Source organism: Phacochoerus africanus, chromosome 14 (genome assembly GCF_016906955.1).
Source record: "Phacochoerus africanus isolate WHEZ1 chromosome 14, ROS_Pafr_v1, whole genome shotgun sequence".
In the NCBI taxonomy this organism is placed as follows: Eukaryota; Metazoa; Chordata; class Mammalia; order Artiodactyla; family Suidae; genus Phacochoerus; species Phacochoerus africanus.
This window is the reverse complement of record NC_062557.1, coordinates 31,845,573-31,866,616: the sequence shown is the minus strand read 5'-3', so window position 1 is coordinate 31,866,616 and position 21,044 is coordinate 31,845,573. Positions and strand designations below refer to the sequence as shown.

The 21,044-nt window shown below is 41.9% G+C and overlaps 1 protein-coding gene across 5 annotated transcripts in view; it reads right to left on the bottom strand.

Moving 5' to 3' along the window:
• Positions 1-20,069, bottom strand: part of PCTP (phosphatidylcholine transfer protein) — a 49,866-nt gene extending 29,797 nt beyond the window's left edge. For 3 of the 5 annotated variants that reach the window (XM_047757305.1, XM_047757303.1, XM_047757304.1), the window contains exons 1-3: positions 19,874-20,069; positions 3,704-3,821; positions 1,243-1,322 (exon numbers count right to left, since the gene is read on the bottom strand). In XM_047757305.1, the coding sequence (XP_047613261.1) occupies positions 1,243-1,322; positions 3,704-3,821; positions 19,874-20,014 (339 nt within the window). In that variant the 5' untranslated portion in view covers positions 20,015-20,069. Of the gene's footprint in view, positions 1-1,242; positions 1,323-3,703; positions 3,822-5,609; positions 5,629-19,873 lie in introns of those variants that run through there. The other 2 variants (XM_047757302.1, XM_047757306.1) reach the window with 2 other exon arrangements.
• Positions 20,070-21,044: the final 975 nt, after the last annotated feature.

Below are 21,044 nucleotides of genomic sequence, written 5' to 3'. Positions count from 1 at the left end.
TCAATACCTGGCCAGGGCACGTCTGCATGCCACGGGCACGGCAAAAAAAAAAAAAAAAAAAAAAAAAACACAAACACACCAACACGCCCCCACACTCCCTCTCTTTCTAGAGAATACTTATTTAGGCACAAACAGACTTAGAACATGTTAGCACTAGACAAGATCCCAGGGATCATCCAATTCAGTGGTTCTGAACCTTTATTTTTGTTTTGTTTTGTTTTTGTTTTTTTTTGTTTTTTTTTTTGTTGTTGTTGTTGTTGCTATTTCTTGGGCCACTCCCGCGGCATATGGAGGTTCCCAGGCTAGGGGTTGAATTGGAACTGTAGCCACCGGCCTACGCCAGAGCCACAGCAACGCGGGATCCGAGCCGCGTCTGCAACCTATACCACAGCTCACGGCAACGCCGGATCGTTAACCCACTGAGCAAGGGCAGGGACCGAACCCGCAACCTAATGGTTCCTAGTCGGATTCGTTAACCACTGCACCACGATGGGAACTCCTGAACCTTTTTTTTTAATCCTCAAGGATTCTTTGTTAAAAGGATCCTTTATGGAAATTCAGTGTCTAAAACACTCAGCTTCTATGATTGAAGAGGGTAGTGGAGTTGAAGTCTGACCTCTCAACACTAGCCACTCAGCTAATGTCCATAAAACCCTCCCAGGCTAGTCCTAAGGGGTGGTCATAGGATCTTGGAGTGTCATCTAAAACTCCCACTCAACTGCTTTATATCGTAATTGAGGGAACTGGGGGAAAAAAAAAAAAAAAAAAAAAAACGCAGTGTCCAGAGACAACAGTTGTGGGGGAAGGGAGGAGAGCTATGGAAATGTGCAAGCTGAGTTCCAGCCCCCACTCTGCCATGAACACTTGTCCCAAGGCCTTTGTGGCTTTACCTCTCTAGGTCCTCACTTCCTCCCTTATAGATTGAGGGGGTATGTTGTATACTCTTTATAAAATGTTGCTTTCAGGTCCCCACATCTATGGCCCAATAATATCAAACCCTATAAAACTTGTCAGGAAAGTATGAGGTGCCCTCCTATGACCACAGCTGCAAATGCTCCACATAGTCAGGCCCAGAAAGCACACTCGGAAAACCATACAAGAAGAAACAGCTTTAGCACATGCCTCTGCAATCATCAACAGCAAAGTTATCCACCCCTGGTGGACGTACCATCATTGTGTGATGGCCACGGGGCAGAGAAACACGTAGAAAGGTGAGTGATGGTGCACCTTTGGAAAGGATACATCTCTGTTGGACATGGGAAAAGGGTACTTTACTTCCCAGTAGACCACTGCCTCTCCGTTGCATTCTTTTTCATAGAGTTCTAAAAAAAAGAAAGAAAGTAAGTAAGGCACTTGGAAGTCTCTTTGGCTTCAATTAATACGAAGCTTGGGTATGATGACCTTGTAGGGAATGAAAAGCCACTAACGCATAAGGCTCAGAATTCTAGAAAAAGTCAGACAGATTCATTACCACTGAAAGCTTGTTGCCCAGAGGATTAGTCTTAGTAGGTATAAAAATACAGCAAAGATAAAAGAACCCCACCCAAAAAAAAAAAAAAAAAACTTGTTCATCAAAGAGCATGAGCACCACCCTCAAACAGAATGCAATGAAACAAAATTAGGCCTTCAAAAATAAACTTCCAAGTTTAAATATATGCATAACCACCAGATGTCACTAGAGCACCAATGGTTTTACTGCTGAGCCTTTATTTCCTTCGACTTCTTGACATATTACAGGTAGCCTGGGACTGAGTCACCCCAGTCTAGTGTGTTCAGCTGGGAAATAAAGGTTCAAGAGAGGGCAGTGCCCTTCCTAAGAGCTAGAAAGTGGCTTAACGGTGGTTATCCTTAAATTTCTTGCCTCTCTCCCATGCTACTTTATATCACAGCTACAAGGACAAAATATCTTTAATATGTACCATGTTATTGCATGCAAATAGCATAAGTTCCTGGAGGGAGATAGCAACAGAATTCTACGATGTGTACAGCCTCTGCCTCCAAGCTCTGCAGGAAGCTTCTAACTAACCATTAGAAGAAGCCACCCCAAAGCTGCTGAAAGAACCAAGAGTCCCTTGAGGAGATGCTGACTGTGAGCTTTTAGATTTTCAGAAAAGAAAACCTATGAGAAGTAGGCCCTGGAGTAAAGCGCTTGCCAGCCCACTGACACAAGAAGCTTAAGATGCCTTCGAAAGGAAGGGGAGGACTGGACATCTGTTGCTTTTGCCTGCTCAGCTTTGACTCTCCCCTTGTTGGACCAGCATCTCATTCTTCTTCAGGGCATCATCTTTCCCTCCATCACTGTGTGGTATAAGCAGGACCAACACAGCTGGGAAGTTGAGCCAGACATGGCCATGGTGAATAGCTCAGGGCTGGCACATCAGGTCACAGTCTGAACTTGCCACTCTAGTAAGTTTAGACCCAAACGTGGATTAGTAAGTGCAGTAGTTCACAGAAGATAAAGGAGGATTAAAGTTAAGTTTAAAACATCAAGATTGTTGCAGAGAACCCAAACTGCTGCTGCCACTGGACTCTACTCCATGGCATGGACTGCTGATGCCAAGTCCCACACATCAGAGGTTCTGCCAATGTCTACAGAACACGCCTGAACCACAGCTACCTGGGAGGTGGACAGAGAATATCTACCTTCTCCCTTGAATAGGTAGCATCACAACTCGCCCAAGATAGGAAGGGTATTTGACAACAGTAAGGGACCCAAAACTGTGACAAATGTCCCCAGGAAGTAAACACATGAGCCATGCTGAAATGATGAGAGCCAATCCTGGGACTCTGAGGGCATCAGTAGGAAAATTCCTATTCCTTTGGGTTTACATGCATGATTAGAATGTAAGCCTGTATCTCTGGTGGCCACCTCTGCCATGACACAAGAATGTGCCTGAGAATTCAGTCAACCCAGAAGAAAACAGGGTCAAGACAGAGAAGTTAAGTATTGAATGCAGCTGTCCTGGAAGCCAGACATCCATGCACTTCAATGCCATGAACCAAGAAAGGCTTTTCCTTTCCTCACCCGGGCATTACCTTGGTTATTTGCAGCCAAGTGTCCTGACAACAGCGAGGGTCTGTCAGAGTTTCTGTGCCCCTGGACTAGCTGTGGATCTATTCCACTGTGACTGGGATGGCAGAAGCCGGTTTCTGCTCTATGTTGCAGGAAGATCTCCCATCTAATGTCCCTCATAACTCTCCATCACCTAGAGGGAAAATCTAAGAATTGTACCTGGTGGCCAGCAATTATGTGGCACCTAATTGCTCACATAATTTTAACATTTCATGTTGTTTCATGCCTTCTTCACTTTGTTCATGCTATTCCCTGTGCCTCAAATGCCCTTAAACTACTCACTCCCTCACTTCTCATTGTCTTATTCTTATTGTCTCTAAAGCTTTGATTCAACTTCTAAAACAAAGCTTAGGTATCACCTCCTCCAAGAAGCCTTCCATGGTCACCCAGGTCCATGGGATGACAAGGAACTTACAGTAAGAGCAAAGTAGCCCTCAGAGCCAACTGGAGAGTGATTCTAAGAGTAAGCAAAGAGAAAGCCCTAAGAATAGTAAAGTCAAAATTCAAGAGGCCAAAATTAAAATGAAACATAGCATCATAGAAATTAAACCTATTGCTTTCTACTGGCTAGAATAAATAACCCAGATTCTGCTTTGTAATTGTTTTTTTAAAAGTGTAGGTGTCACTCACCTTTAACGTATTCATCCCACTGTTTCCTATAGTCTAAGTCCATGTAGACATCTGCAAGTAGCTCTGGTGAACAATCCTCCAGAACGCCAAAGACCTTATACTCATAAAGCCCAGTCTGCTGTAAAAACAGAACAGGCAGAGGCAGCCTATTTATTTCCAAATTGAGATTACACAGCGTGTGAAAAACAGTTATTCATGCAACACCATTATTGAGGACCTCCTCCACTGTCTTGGTGACACAGTGTTTAAAAAAAAAAAAGACAGATAAGAATCTTGCTCTCATGGATCTTAGATTTGGCCTGAGGCATCAGTGGTGGTGAGAGCTACATGCTAACTGGTAATTTAAGTAGGATACAAGAGGGACTATGTGATAAATGATTCCTGGGTTTGGGGAGCTGGTGGTAGTTTCCATATATATATCTGGTTTTTAGGAAATGCCTCCAAGAGGAATTTATCAGAATAATTGTCCTAAATATTAGCTTGCCATGGGAAGATGAGGAAAGCCCATTCCTGGTGGGGGAGAGGGCCCTCAGGTTGATGGATTGGCTGATCAAAGAAAAGAAAGACTTGGGGGACATAGAACTTGATGGGGGGTTAGTGAGGGGGGCTGAGTCAGAGAGGTACCGACGCTGGGCCCAAAGGGCTTTGTAAACCAGAATACAGGGGAAAGGATTTATCCTAACTGCTGGAAAAACCAATGAATGACTTTAAATAGGGGGATGATTTTTCAAAAAATAATTCTTGCTGCTTGATAGAAAATAGATCATATGTGAACACGGAGTAGGGTAGAAGACCAGATACAGCAATATACCAAATAACAGATGACGGTGATTGATCAGGCAGGTAACAGCAGTGATAGGAAGAAGTCAGTGATTCAGGGACATATTTTGGAAGTAATGTGCACAGGAATTGCCAACAGAATGGCTGTGAACACAGGGAAAGCAAATAATTGAAGATAACTCTTTGAATCTATGCTTGAGCAACCAAGCAGAGGAAAGATTCATTTCTAGGATAGAGGAAACTTGCAAAGGATGTGGTTTGTGGACTGTTGGATAACTAAGAGTTCTGCTTAGGGCATGTTGAGTTTGAGATGCTTGTTAAACACCCGTGGGGGTTCATCTAGGCAGCTAGCATTCAGAGCACAGACTATTATTCTAAATAGCCATGGGTGTAATGAAAGCTAGCACCTTGTTTTACCAATTCCAAGACAGAATTTTCAAGAACTGCTTCTTCTTCTTTTTTTTTTTTAATAAATGACATGTATAAAAGAATGAAAAGGGGATGAAATGTCAGCTTCAAAATCTACTAGTCCCTTTTATTGAAAAAAGACCATTTCTAGATGCCTACGTACAAGAGATTTCCCTGCTTTCAAGCTAAGCCATATCCTCATCTGTGAGGGTTAGAGACTAGAGTCAGGCACACTACATACTTCCCTCTCTGTACAATGGCACCTAGCAATTCCTGATCCTTCCATTGTCTAAAAGACCTAGTGTAAAGCCTGAACCAATGGTTCTTAGATTAATCTCAGTGCAAAAGCAAACAAACAAAACAAACAAACCAAAATGAAGCTTTCAGACAGACTTCAACTTCCACATACCAATGCAATATTACTGGCTAATTGAATATGAATGAAAATATCTTTTAAGTACAGTTCCTGTGGAGGACTTATGTCAAGTCGAGGGATAAATATGGTGAATTTTTCTACAGACTCTGAGGCTTCAAGGGTCTCCAGACTCAAATGACATAACACAGGGATGAGTATTTCCCAGTTTAGGAATCTCAGGTGTATGTGGAAATACCAGGAAGGGAAGGGAAAGCAACGTTAAAATTGAATTCATAAGGATGTTTCAGCTCTAAAAATATATGGATTTAGGGAGTTTCCATCGTAGCTCAGCAGGTTACGAACCCGACTAGTGTCCATGAGGATGTGGGTTCAATCACTGGTCTCGATCAGTGAGTTAAGGATCCAGTGTTACCATAAGCTATGGTGTAGGTTGCAGATATGGTTCAGATCTGGTGTTGCTGTGGCATTGCTGTAGCTCTGATGAAGGCTGGGAACTTCTATGTGTCCATAAAAAGAAGAAAAAAGTATATGAATTTATGCCAAGGGTTTCCAACAAGCACATGACAAACTTGGTCTTGACCCCTTACGTGCTGTGCCGCGGATGCCCCACGGAAAGCAGGACCAAGGAGAAACATCTCCTTTCCCCCCGGACCCATCCTGACCCCTCTCCCCATGCTCACAGATGGGAATATTGTAAGGGCTTATACACACCACACATTTACCTACATGTTTTAATTAGCTTTGGGAGACAATCAGCTTATTTTGTGGAATAATGGGGCCCCATTTTCTACACATAACTGAGCAAAAATATCCCTTTTATGTGTAGAGATAATGATCTCCCCAAGTTCATATGAGTTGGCTCTGGTTATTTGGATGAATTAAGACAAACTGTTTCCTGGAACTGGTTTCCTTCCCTCCTGAGTGTAGTTTCAGCCCTTAGTGACCCCAGTTCTGTGCATATCATGGAAAGGAAAAACAGAAAGCCCTCTAGGAAGAGAAAAATAGAGCAATATGATTTATGTGAATACTGAAGAATGAACTATTGTGACAACTTCCTTTAAACATTCCCTCCTTGGCAGAACTGAGAAAGGCCAGAGCCCCAGAGGACAAATGCTGGATGACACCTTTGCTAGACCATCAAGAAAAGGTTCTTTTCAGGAGTTGAGCAGCTCCACCCAAATTCATGGGTCAAAGCACATTTCACCCATCATTTCTTTCCAAAGAGGGTCTCAGCAAACATTCTCACATTTTCATTGTCTTTTAAAAAATAAGGTGATTTTTTTATAATTGTAAAAATAATTCATATTCATTAAAGAAAATTAGAAAATGTTGCAAATAATAAAGAAAACTAAAATAACATGTAACTCTAAAATCCACAAGTACCAACTGGTAATATTTGACTTTTTTTGTGTAAATAAATACTCTGTATGTTACAAAATGGGTGTCATATGTTATAAATAGCTGGTATTGCTTTTTTAACAACATTATTTAGCAGTTATAGAGCTGAACAATCAGAGCTAGTTCAGTGATTCTTTTAAGTTATTTCTGCTTCTGTATGCTTTTACAATTATAAATATTGTAGGAACAATTATTGAATATGGACCAACTTGGTTCATAATTCTAACTTTTGCATTAGGAAAGCAGAATGCTTTCATAGAGATAAAATTTAGGATAAAGGACATTAACATTTTAAGGCTCTTTATACTTTTTATAAACTTTTACAAATTTTTTTTTTGTTTATTCATATTCTTAACAGTGTCAAAGGAGAATCTCACTAGGATGGGGAAGTGTTGTCTCTATAAATAATGGAATAGGAGAAAAAAACATAAATCTTAAGTTTTATCTGGACAATGTTTTTTGTTTTTTATTGATGTGTAAGATTCCTTCAAATTACAGGTTTAATTCCTGTGCAACATTTTTTGCAGATATGTGTCCAAGCATACTAACATTTCAATAAATGATTCCAAACAAGTTTACTCAAGAGGTTCTTGACTCTTCCTGAGTCCAGAAAACTACTTCTAAGAATAGTTCAGTTTCTTTATCTAAAGTAAACCACACTTCATACTTTTCTAATGCTCCATATATAGGATATTTAATTTCCTATACATCATATAGTAGGATTATTCAGTGGTGAAGAATCAGTCAATATCATGTGTACACTACAATTCCCAGAAGAAACAAAAGATTAGTTAGAGCGGTATCCTCTTTTTCGTGCTACGAAAATCCTTATAGCCATTTGCACAGCTCAAAACTTTCCTGGTCTACTTTGTAAGGAGAGGTGGCTATATGATGCTTCCTTCCTATTTTGAATATTGATATGATGTCTGGAATGGCAGCAGCTCTTTTGAGACTAAGAGACAACAAACATAAGAAGGCTCAGTAAAAAGACTCAAAGAGTTTTACTGGTGTCATTGATCAGATAAACCATTGCCACCAACTGCCGACCTCTCTAAACCACTTGTTAGGTAAGAAAAATAAACCCTTCTTCATTTCAATCATTGTCACTCCAGTCCTCTGTTTATCTGTAGCTTTTTTTTAAAAGCAATCCACATTATTACAAGTAATTCTTACTGAGAATTTTACTTGCTTCTTATGACCCTGCAAAACAGTGGAGGTTAAAAAAATCATGGACTTGGATTAAAGACTTGTGGCTGCCTGATGGGAGGGGGAGGGAGTGAGAGGGATCGGGAGCTTAGGCTTATCAGACACAACTTAGAATAGATGTACAGGGAGAGCCTGCTGAATAGCATTGAGAACTTTGTCTAGATACTCATGTTGCAACAGAACAAAGGGTGGGAAAAAAATGTAATTTTAATGTATACATGTAAGGATAACTTGATCCCCTTGCTGTACAGTGGGAAAAAAAAAAAAAAAACACAAAACACTCCCCCACCCTTTGTGTTCCCCCCCAAAAAAAACCCAAAAAACAAAAAAACAGCTTAAAAGAACCACTTTCCCCCCATGACTTAGATGAGACTCACATACATACCCCTTGTTTACCTATCCCCAGGCCAGACACAATGCCTCTAAATTCCCTTTGACCACCCCATAAAAGATCAGCTAAACCATTTACTCCACTGATTGATAGGAACAAAATGCTTAATAACCAAACTGGAAGTTTTCCTCTTTCCTCCAGACCCCTAAACTTTGGCCCAGCCTCAGCCTGAGCCAGCATGCAGCCCTCCTGAGAATAGCCTGGTCTCAGGGTAAAATATTCTCTGTTCTATTCTCCATTCAGGTCACCTTTTCTCTTCCTTCCCTGCACCTGGCTTGTAGCCTTGCTGACTCCTCTCTCTAAAAGAAAGACCTTCCTGCTTCATTCCTGAGACACTCATGGACCTTATAGTCAAAGTATTCTCCCTATTACCATAACCCTAGTCTTTGGCAATTATCCCTTTAAATGAAAATCTTTCCTAAGATTTGCTTTTTATTTGACATTATTTTTTTTCTCATTGATAATGATTTTTATTTTCACCATTATAGCTAGTGGAAAAGTAGACTGACAAAGTAGTGATGCTAAGACTTTTGAACATTTACAAGGAAATATGATTGTACAGAAATATACAAATGTTATTGAAATGTCTTGTCAAGGAAGAGAAATAAGCAATAATGGACACTATTAATGGATATTAAATTGAAGTATATTTAGTTATGCACAGAGATATCTGAAACTCCACACACTCTATTATAGAAAGTTTCACCTCCTTCGACTAAGTGACTCGGAAAAAATTAATGGACTTGCTGGGACCCTCTATGTTCTTGGCCCTGAGAAAACAAACAGGCACAGGCTTATACTTGACTTTTCAGCTTGGAATGTACTTCCCTGGTGATGTGTCAGCAGTCACTGCAACACCCATGTATTCTGCACTTGAAGTTTTCCAGTCACTTTGACCTGCTATAAATTCTTTCAATAATACTGGTATCCATTTCTCTAAACACTGTGCAGTTGCCAATTTTATATGCAGTATCTCGTGTAACCTCCGCATACCCTGTGATACTAATAGTGACATGGGTGCCATCTCCACTTTGTATGAGGAAATGAAGCTCAGAGGAGCTACATCACTTCCCTGAGTCCTACAGTTAGCATGTGCAACAGCCAGAAAGAGGGGGACACTGGCCCCTTCTTCCCACAGTGTCTCCTAATTTAGCTTTACTCTCCCTGCACAATGGCTCCAAGCCATTGTTCCAAATCACAAGCTATTGATTCCAGTAAAGACGACACAGGATTTTAGAGCTTGAAAAAGCCTTACACCCTTTACACCCTTTATGTAAAAGGTGAGAGTGACCTCCAAGAGTCAGCCAATGACACTGTTGATGGCAAAGCCTGGATGGGAACCTGTTCCTTCCAGTCCCCAAGCCAGCATTCCTGCCCCAGGCCCCCCAGGATGGACCTCCCACTGAGATGCTCCCCTGCACCCTGGAGCCTGGTGTGTTTGGCCAATAGGCCTCCAACAGCCAGAAGAGGTATGTTTTAGAAGCTGCTTCTGGGGACTTCACACAAGGACCAGGAAAAAGGCAGGAATGAACATTACCACTTTCAGTGAACTAGGGCTGTGCTTGCTGTCTTCCCATAAATTATTCCAGACTCATCTCAAAAACACTGTCACCAGGAAATACAGAGTGGTTGGTACAGCACAGACGTGGAGTCACAGCCTGGGTTATGGTCGAAGCTCATCCACCTACTACCTTGCTTTCCTCGGCCGCAAATGGGTCTATTGAGAGTTTCCACCTAAGGGAATGATGATGAGGATTAAATTAGACAATCCACCTAAAGCTCCTACTGTGGTGTCTCTATCTAAGTACTAAATATCTTTTCACAAATAAGGCAGGTATAATAATGACCTCCTTTTTCCAGATTAAAAAACTGAGGATTCTGGAGTTCCTGTCGTGGCTAAGCGGTTAACAAATCCAACTAGGAACCATGAGGTTGCATGTTCAATCCCTGGCCTCGATCAGTGGGTTAAGGATCCGGCGTTGCTGTGGCTCTGGCATTGGCCGGCAGCTCCAATTGGACCCCTAGCCTGGGAACCTGCATATGCCATGGGAGCAGCCCTAGAAAAGGCAAAAAGACAAAAAAATAAATAAATAAATAAAAACTGAGGATTCGGAACCATAACGCAATGCTCATTTTGGTAGAACTATTTGACTTCGGAGCACCTGCTCTAGGCTAGCCACTGTGCTTAAAGATTAATACAATAATCCTGTGAAATAAGCATCACATTATCTCCACTTGATCAGTGAAGCAGTGGCAGGGGTGTGGAGGTAAGCTTCAGCAATTTGCTATTGCCATCACTAATTTTTGAGAGCTTCTGTTATTGTGGCTAACTTGTCTAAACCTCAGGCTTATATATATCTCAGCAATGGTGATTCAAATGCATTTTAAAAAACTGCAATTTTTTTTCAAATGCATTTATAGGGTTAAAATATTTAGAGAAACATTATTGCCAATAGTACACTTATTTATGCTAAGCAGAATAAATTCTGTTATAGCTAACGTGTTTACAGATGAGAAATGTCAGAATGACATAATGTTTGTATTTGACACTTGCAATTCCCACACAAGAGTAATTCCTGCAGAGGAGTAATTGCCACTGTCTTAGACTCTGCCTCCTGACCCAGAGAAAGGCATCACTCATTCTCTTTAATAACTATTATGAATTTTTTAAGTATCTGCATGTACATCATTAACTGCAAGACAGCCTTGGTGAATCACATCTCTCTAATCCTGTAAATACACACTGGAGCTTCTTTGCCTCTCACAAAAGAGCTCATTTCCATTCCTCAGGGACCAGGAAGCCTCCCCAGTCTACTACTGAGGAAGCTGTTCCAATGCAAACGTGATTGCAAATGGGCAACAAATTCCTTTCAGAGATAACACAAATATTCTAAAATTAGACTTGGAGAAGGGTTCAAAACTCCATAAATGTACAAAAAATCATTGAACTGTTCAAATGAACAGATTTTACATTACTTAAATGATATCTCAAGAAAGTTTTTAAAATTAAAAACAAAAGAAGTTATGAAACTCACCCAAGGTCACACAACTAATAAACTTAACTTGAAGTCATTATTTTCAACAGAACATAGACTTGAAGCCAGTGATAGGACAGCAGAGTTCAAAGTCTATGACACAGCCTGAAATAGTCACTCATCTCTCCAAACATATCATTAGATATAAAATAAGCTTCCAGAGTGCACATAGCTATAGACAGGGTGACCTTATAATTTATCATTCCAACCATAACACTTTTGAGTGAAAGGGGTGTTATAAAATGTTTCACCAGGACAAGTGTAAAGCAGGGTATATTGGGACACAGAGTTGCCCTAGGTCAAGACCAAACACCATTTAATTTCCTAGATGCTTCAAAATGTATCCATTGGATCTCTGTGCAAATTTGACAGAACAGGAATTCTCTCCAGTTTACAGATAGGGAAGCTGAAATTCAGCGAGGGTCTCAAGTTTATAAATCCTAAAATCCCAGAGCAATTCGGTGTCCAAACTATACTTTAGACCAAGGGTTGCTGAATCTGTCACACTGGCTATTTTTGCACAGCTCACCAGCTAAGAAGTTTTTTTTCCATTTTTAAGTGGTTATATAAGTCAATACATAATAACCTCAGATTTGCTTCTTAGCCTGTAAAGCCTAAAATATCTTCTATTTGGCTCTCTATAGGAAAAAAACATATTCATGGTCCCTGTTTTAGACCATTGCCTCCACCATTCTAAAATGTACAACCCAGGAAAGCTCTGAATAACTATGGAGTTGTATAGCAATTACACTTATATCATAAGCCCCCAATTTATAACATTTTATTTTGAATCACATGGGGGTTTAATATGCAAGCTCAGAGTAAAGGTGCCAAACTTGAGTACACCATACAGAATAAATACCACAATAATCTTAAATAAATCATATTCAAACTCAGAAAACCAAAGATAAAAAGAAAATCTTGAAAAAAAGTTGGTGGGAGGAGGTGAGCATTTTACCTGCAGAGGAATGCAGCTGAGAATTAAAGCAGACAGAAACCACCCTGCAAAAAGAGAGTGGCAGAAATACATATATATACATATAATGTTTTGAAAGAAATAAGCCATGGACCTAGAACTCTATATCTAATGAAACTTTCCTTCAAAAGTGAAGAAAAAGCAAAAACTTTTTCAGACTAGTAAACACTGAAGGAATTCAGCAGCAGTAGGGCTACTTTGGAAGAAACACTAAAAGAAAATTTTCAGGGAGAAAAATGGTATAGGTCAGGAACTCAAATCTACATAATATAAAAGTGCCTGTTTTATTGTCCAAAGCTTTAAGCTTTTGGAAGGCATGAATTTTATCTTATTCATCACTATCACTAAGAGTTCCTGAAAGACTGCTTGGATGCATACATGAACCAATATTCTCACTAGGGTACAATCAACCCAAAAGCAGCCATGGAAAGATGTCTTTCCTAAACTCAATGGCAAGGTAAGCTTTCTTTTGTGTGTGTCATAACAACACATTACAAGTCTCAGGATAAAATTCAAAGATTCATATTTACATGGATTCTCCCTTTTTTACAAAAATATATTTGCATAGTTTCCATGAAGGGTGAAATAGCCTCCCAAAGTTATACCAGCAAGTGGTGAGCTTGGGGAGTAAAAAAGTAAAAATTCCAGAGCCTGCTGGAATTCTCCTTCTGACCATAGGTGGTGATTTTGTAGTTAAAGGTAGGTTGGAAGACCAAGAAAGAACCTTCCTCTACATGGCATTGCCCCAGTTCAGGCCCTCCTTCACTCAGTATTGGTATGGTGCTATGTCTAAGGATCTAGAATTTCAAATCCTACCTACAAGTCCCCTCTCCTCTCAAGGGTTTCACAAGCCCAGTAAAAATTAAAGTATTGGTTTATTAATTGCCACCTCAAATGATCCTCATGCAGGGACCTGGTGATAGATAGGCTGGGAGCAGAAAATTTGACTTATTCCTGGAGACAGATGTGGCAGGTCCTATTCACCCTTCTCCCTTCATTCATCCAAATCTGTATCTTGGGACAAGCATCCTTTTTACTGCTTCATATCACATGTTAATCCTGAGTGAGAAGTGAGGAGATGGAGAGCTGAGGCTCTGACATGTCTATCCAGTTGCTCTGGGAATATGGAAAAGCAGAGAGAGAGAGAAAGAAAGAGACCAAGAAAAGAGGGATGACTTCAATCAGAGGCAGGAAGTAAAAGGAGGCTGCACATGGGTGCTCAGCTTGCCCAAACACATCATGGCCCTACCCACTAGTATATGTGGCTCCATTAAGTGTCCTGGGTGCAACAGCTGTCCCATCACTCATGCTGGTGCCTACTCCTCCCTAAGCAGAAAGGCAGAAGGGTGGGGGAATGGAGCAGAATAGTCCTGACATGCAGAAGTAACGAAGCCCCTGATGCAAACGGAATTATGATCCCAGCTGGGGAATGGGAATGGAAGCTGTTCATCTACTGAGGTAAATCTGTTCCCGTGGCAGTTAAATCTCTTCTTCCCTCTGAAAGGGCAAACTTTCTCTCAACCAAGCCTGGCTAACCACAGAGTTTCCCCAGTAATGCCAGGCTCTCAGTATTTTAGTAGGTCAACAGCATAGGAAAGAACAGGCCCTGGGAAAGTACTGTCTGCTCCTCACCGAACTCATTGATTAGCAGGACAAAGGCACAGTGTGGACAGCCTGTTCTCACAGTGCCAGGCACTTTGTTTAAAAACATACTAGGTCAAGCTATCAGCCAGATCTTTTCAGCCCAACAATTTCTTGGTCCAAATCAGTGATGTGGGCCTCTGTATGCCGGCTTCACATCACCTATTTTCAAGTCACAGTGTCTACTGGCATGGTAACCAGCCTAAATCGCCCAAGAAACCTGACTGCAGATTACTGGGAAAGCTTTTGTAAGTGACTCACTGCCAGGAAAACTTCTCAGCACTGTTCAGGGAGCCACATTTGCTCCCAAGCAGCCACTAATTTAAAAATCAAGGAGAGAGAGTCTTAAAGTTGTATGCTTTTTTTGCTCATTCTTACATTCAGTTCCCACTGCCTCTCATCTCTAGGGCCCTCTACTGCCTCTCCATGTCAGCACCCCATTGAGCACCAAGATTCTCACACATCTTACATCAGTGGTTCTCAGAGCACGGGCCCTGGACCAGAAGCTTCAGCACCACTTGGCAACTGGTTAAAAATAAAATGCAGGAGTGACCCAGTGGCCTAGCACTTAAGGATCTAGCATCACTTCTGTGGCTCAGGTCATTGCTATAGAGCAAATTGGATCCCTGGCCCCACACTTTCCACATGCCACGAGCATGGCCAAAAAAAAAAAAAAAAGTGAAAGAAAAAAGGAAGGAAGGGAGGGAGGAAGGAAGGAAGGAAGGAAGGAAGGGGAAGGGAAAGGAAAGGAAAGGGAGATGGAAAAATAAGTAGAGAATATAACACCTACTCTCAGGCCCCACTGAGACCCACTGGATCTGAAATGGAGTGGGGTCTTGATTGTGAATTTCAACAGGCCCTGCAGGTGAGTCTAGTACATGGACAAGATCAAGGATTACCCTGCCATATATCACTTCATTCAATGTTTGTGAGAAGCCAACAATCCTGAAAAGTAACTGTTACACGTGTTTTGCAAGTGAAGCTGATATTTGATTTTCAAATAGAATAGTAACTGCTGCTAAAACCTGGCTTGTAAGTGAGATTTGGCTCCTGGTCACTCCCCAACCCTAGCTTCACCCCCGTCCTGTGTCCTTCTGGCTCTTCCTGGAAAAAGAGGCAAACTCAGCTTGGCTCAGGGACTAAGTACTCAGTGTTCCCTCTACTGCAAAAATTTAAAACACGGCATGCTCATTAAAATCTCCTGGAAAGCTGTAACATTAAAAGACAAAAAGAAATGACCATGAAATATTTTATTGTGAAGCATTTCAAACATACACAAAAGTAGAGAGGACAGAAAAATCAACCTCTATGTGATAGGGGAGCTTTTCAAAATGACCACCCAAGACCCACCCCAGCTCAATTCAATCTGGGACTCTAGGGTAGGGCTTGGTGATGTCCTTAGAGCTCCCCACATGAATCTAATGTACTTGAGCTTTAAGAAACACTCTCTGGTCCATTTCTTCTCCAGATATTTGCCCAACAGAATCTCTCATTTCACTTGTAGCTCCATTTAAATGTTACCTCAGGGCAAAGGGACTTTCCAGATTCCTGCTAACTAAAATGCATCACATCAACCTTGGATATCCCCCTGCCTTGCCATGTCTATATCCCTTTATCCCATTTTGCTTTCTTTGCAGCATTTTTCAGCTGCCATTTCATTATATACTATAGCTTTATTCCCATCAGTGAATACAGTACATTGTTCAAGAAGCTCATTCATTGAAGCAGAAGCTCCAACTTCCTGTTGTCTGCTTATGTCCAGTGCCTGCCAGGGCAGTACTACATGGGAGGCATTTGATGAATATCTACTGAATGAACAAATGAATAATAGTAGGGCAAAACAGAGATTTTAACCAAGATCATCTGTCCCCCAAACCTATGCTCTCCCATGCTACCACATAAGATCATACATGGCAGCTCTGCTCCAGTTTTGCTTTGCTTACAGAAAGAGAACATAGTTCTCAATTGAAGCAAGCTGTATATCTGGTACTGAGTTTATCAAAGTAGACTGGTCCATGTCTAGTTACTAGTTATGAGATCTTGTGTGGTTTACTTAACAACTCTGGGTCTTAACTGCCATCTATAAAACAGGAAAATAAGCCCATCCCTGACTATCTTCCAGATTTGCTGAGAGGGGATAAATGAAATTTTGTATATTAAAGCACCTTGTAAAAATAAGTTATTAGCATTGCCACATGGAGAGGGGTAAAAAAGAAGGTGAGAAGAAGGAAACAGAATAGGCAAAGAAAGTAGAAATAAAGCAAAAGGAAAAAAAATGGCTGTATTCGACAGAATGGTTTTAAAAAGGTTTTCTAAGTCTAAAATCTGTGATTTAATAGAAAAAAAAAAGAAAGAAAATGAAGTATCACAATATTGAAAATATCATAAGTAGCCATTTAGCAAAGAATAAGATTCAGAATTTGTGTCTACTTAGAAGAAGCCATAATATTTTAAATTTAAAAATATTCGTTACAAGTGTCTCTACACTTCTTTCAGTATTTTCAAAACATCCAAGAGTAACTTTGTTATAGCATCATTAAGATCATGATCGGAGTTCCTATCATGGCACAGTGGTTAACAAATCCGACTAGGAACCATGGGGTTGCGGGTTCGATCCCTGCCCTTGCTCAGTGGGTTAAGGATCCGGCGTTGCCGTGAGCTGTGGTATAGGTCGCAGACACGGCTCAGATCCCATGTTGCTGTGGCTCTGGCGTAGGCCAGAGGCTATAGCTCTGATTCAGTCCCTAGCCTGGGAACCTCCATGTGCCACGGGAGCGGCCCAAGAAATGGCAAAAAGACAAAAAATAAATAAATAAATAAATTAAAAATTCATGATCTAAGGCTCACTCTGGCTTCTTGGCCAATCACTGTTGGCTATATATGATCCAGAAGACTGGTAGCAGTTTATTCCCTAGAGAATACCCAGCCTAGTTGGACTGCATAAAATCCACTGTGAAATCTGAGAAGGAGGACTGTACAATTCACCCTATCCTATAAATTGCAAATGGTATATTCCTGATGAAGCAGCTAATATGATTTGTATACAAGCCATGATGGACTGTCTTTATCATGATCAGGACATTCATCCATTGCATATACTCCTTACCCAAGTTATGGTTAAAACGTTGATGAAGAGGGTCATCATCAGGTTGCATGTGGTTGCAAGGGTACCACATGCAACCTTACTGCTACAAAAATCTATTGAGCAATCTAAGAAGCCTTATTGGATTACCTGTCTCAGCTTCCCCTTATGAGTCTTATAGATGCAAGAAAATAAGAATAATTAAAAAGAAAATGGAGAGAGACAGGGAGAATCAAGGGACTCATTCTAGCAGAGTGGAAATCTTTAGATGGTTATTAAGAAATAAGATGAATGAAGTGGCTATTGATGGGGCTGAAGTAAAGGTCTTAATGCAGCATTATCAAAAGCTGGGTGGCTCAACAATAAAGGGTCTGAAACAAATCCATTCCAAGTACCCAGAAGGCAAATTTGGCCAAGAAGAACTTGACCTGGAATTGCCTGGGCAATAGTAAGGAATGTTAATCAAGTTGAACATGACAAAAGAAACACGTTCTTATGGTCTGACCTCTAGTCAGGGACTGGAGGACCCAAGTCCATATGCACATCCATAAGTAAAGTGGCTCCAGGATGGGAAGTGGGTGACAGAAGAAGAAGAAGCACATGATGGCAGCAACATGCATGACGGATGAAATAATACTGGCCCACAAAACAGAAAAGGGCAAAGGGCTTTAGGGCAGGTAGGTACAGGTCTAGGCAAAGTGTGGGACAAGGTGAATTCACATTTGATGGGGAGCAGTATTCAGAAGATAAGACTTACTAACGGGAGATTAGAGGAAATTCCTTTAGAAGAGGAAAGTCAAGGATGGGGGTCAACCTGGAAAGAAAATGAGGCTCAAATGAAATGGGTCAGGCAGCAAATAATGCTGGATATGCTAGAACCCACTAAGGGTTCTAGGAAAAGGCTTGTACCTGTCCCACTAGGACCTCCACACATTTAATACAGTTGGGGCAGGAGCCTTCCATCCTAGCTGCTGAGGCTCAAGGGTAACACCTGGGAATTGTATGGCCTCCAAACTTACGGAAGTTTTCTGGAAAGACTTGTAACTTATATCAATGTAACATGACTGCCCTCATGCCCAGAACATAGAGAAATAGGACATACCTTACAATTTGGTTGGTAGGGATAGGAACTATTCTAAACACCACTCCCATCATCCTCAAAGGAGGGGGCTGGGTCCTAGCACAGGACAACACACAACTGAAACAATACACAAGACAAAGCTAGTCATTCTGTCTCAGCTCAGGCAATGGATGTTGTGAGATAAAAGGCATAGAAACCAAAGAGCACAAGCCCATGGGGTGAGGAGGGGAAAGTAGCTGGGGTTGACTGGAGGACAGAAGGTGTGTGGATGAGTCATGGGGGATAAAGCTGGACCAGCGTAGCTCTACATGCGCACTCCACCTGCAGCACTTGCCCTCTTTCAGAGTCAGTGCAGGAGCATATTTACAGCACAGGTCTGGAGCGAGACAGCCACGTTCCAATCCAAGTTTGAGTCTCCAGCAATCAAGTTTTCCACAACTTCATTTCCATATAGGCAAAAAAGTGACAGTCTTAGTATGTTACATTAGGGCTGATGTGAGAATTGAGTACATCAATGCCTGCAAAGCATGTAAACAATGTCTGAAGCCTAACAGAGCATACAAAACATTATCTATTATAGTAGTTATTATTATTAATAATTCTGCAATCAACAGGCCACTGAAAGAGGACTGATAGGATCACAGCCCCTCTCTCTCTGCTGCTTGACTGGACTGTGTTTGTAAGATGGAAGGGATTAGGGAAGTAGACAGCCAAGAAGCTAGTTAAGAGGTTACAGCAATTGTAGGTGAGAGGTGTCACCCAAAGTGGCAAAGGTAAAGAAAAGAAAAGTTTGGGAAACAAGTTCAGATACATCTGAGCAGAGAACTGACAACACTTGGCAAATGTCTGGGCATGGCTGGTGCAGAAAATGGAATAGTCAGAAGATACAAGGATGTGGTCTGAAAACATGTCCATTTTTGCATCAAGGTAACTGTTGGAAGGACATTTGGAAATTAATTCTACCTGCTGTACATTATAAGCTTCCTGCTCGTCCGCTTATACACAGCGGCCTTGGTGCTCACAGACATTCAGAGCTCCTCCCTTCTGCAACACTTCAGCACTCTGGTCCCTGCCAGAAAACCTTGATTTCACTCACTTTGCCCAAAGTTGACTTTTATCCTACTTGCCAAGCAGCTCCTAGCACACAGAGCATCTGGTGACTGGCCATCATTCCTCTTGTCTAGCTACTTGGCTCCAAAGGCCTCCAAGCAGACCCCCAACACCATTCCTCCTACTCTTTCTGTTGATCTTTATCCCAGAAACTTCAGCCTAGAGTTAGGAAGGGCAGTTTACAAGGGAAGAGGCAGCAGCCAAATGAAGCAAGTTATTAAAATGACTAGAGCTGACAGTAGATCCCTTCTCAGCAAGGCACCTCCCTCCACACATGTAGCCGTGCACACCCACTCTCTGAAAAGTCCAGTCTCTTTTCTATCTGTATTCAGTCCTAAAATATACCCAGCCACACACACCACCAGCATCAACCCAGCTCATGGACTCCACATCCTCTGCAGATAAATGCATGAGGCTAAAAATTAGCTCATCCGCTTTTTTACTCTGTTGTTAACTTCTAACAAACCACTTGCCCTGTCTGGCCTCAGACCTGAGACTAAATTCAGATGACCTCCCCAACCACCGCGACTGGGACCACAGGGGACAAAGTCAGCAGGAGGTACCCCGAGGCTAGCTCCTCCCAACTTCAGAAGACCTTTGGACTGCTGGCTGCAGCCCCTCACTCCCTGCGGACAGGGGGCCCCATGTGCTGGTGCCCCGTAGTCCTCCAGCGGGCTGACAGCTACCTGATCCAGCTGCCGGTAGATGCTGATGCCCAACGTCTCCACAAGCAGCTCCCATTTGGCCCCGGAAAGTGAAGGGTGCTGGAGCTCGGCGCAGGCCTCCCGGAACTGCTCCTCGGAGAAGCAGCCAGCCCCAGGGTCCATTCTTCCGCAGCAGCTGCCCCTCAGCCTGCAGGAAAGGCTGGGGACAGGCTAGGTTCGTGTTCGGGGGCGGGGCGAGAGGGTGACCCAGCCTGATTGGCAGGGAACTGAAAAGTGACTGGAGAAAGGCGGGATTTGGGAGGAGGAACCTAAAAGGAGGCGGGGCCGGTGAGAAGCCTGGCCTGGAAAATTGCACAGGGCTAAGCAAGACCTGGGGGAGGAAGGAAAAGAAGTAAAACTAGAGAAACGATGGACTTGCTCTGGGGAACGATGAAAAGGCCAGGAAGTGGAGAGGCTTAGACGAAAGGGAAAAGGAAGACACTAATGTCATCTCAGAAATATCTCCTCCCCAACCCGACATACTCCAAGCTGCTTGGGTATCTCTCCTTTAACTTCTCTGAAGGAAAATCTTTGAACAGTTTGGTAGAAGTGGGAGGTGAGATGGATAGAGCAGAAATACTTGAAAACCTCAGGGATCAGATACAAGAAAAATATTCTATTCTTTTTATTATGCACTTTAAAACATTTTTTTCTGAGAAGGGATCCGTGAGATTCCCCAGAAGGCCAAAGTCCATGGCACCAAAAAAAAAAAAAAAAAAAGGATTAAAGGGAGTTCCTTTTGTGGCTCAGCAGTAAAGAGTTAACGGGGTCTGGCGTTGCCATAAGCTGTGGTGTAGTATGTGGGGAACTGTTCCTCTAGCCTGGGAACTTCCATATGCCTCGAGTGAAGCCCTAAAAAGAAAAAAAAAACTTCCCAAAAAAGAATTAAAAAATCGAATCCATAGTGGTACATTGGCACCTGGAGGGTGGAAGATGATCTAAGAGGTATCATGGTGTCCATCCAGTATTTCTGCAGCTTGCATAATTTAGATCTTTTGCAACCCAAAGACCTTTCTTTGTGTTATCTCTGTTACCTTTGGTATCACTGTTTCTTAGCACCAGACTGTACTTTGGTTTAAATAAAGGAGACAGTCCGTTTGACACCACCTGGGTGCCAGCAAACTCTGGCAACCCATGTTTCCTAATCTGTAAA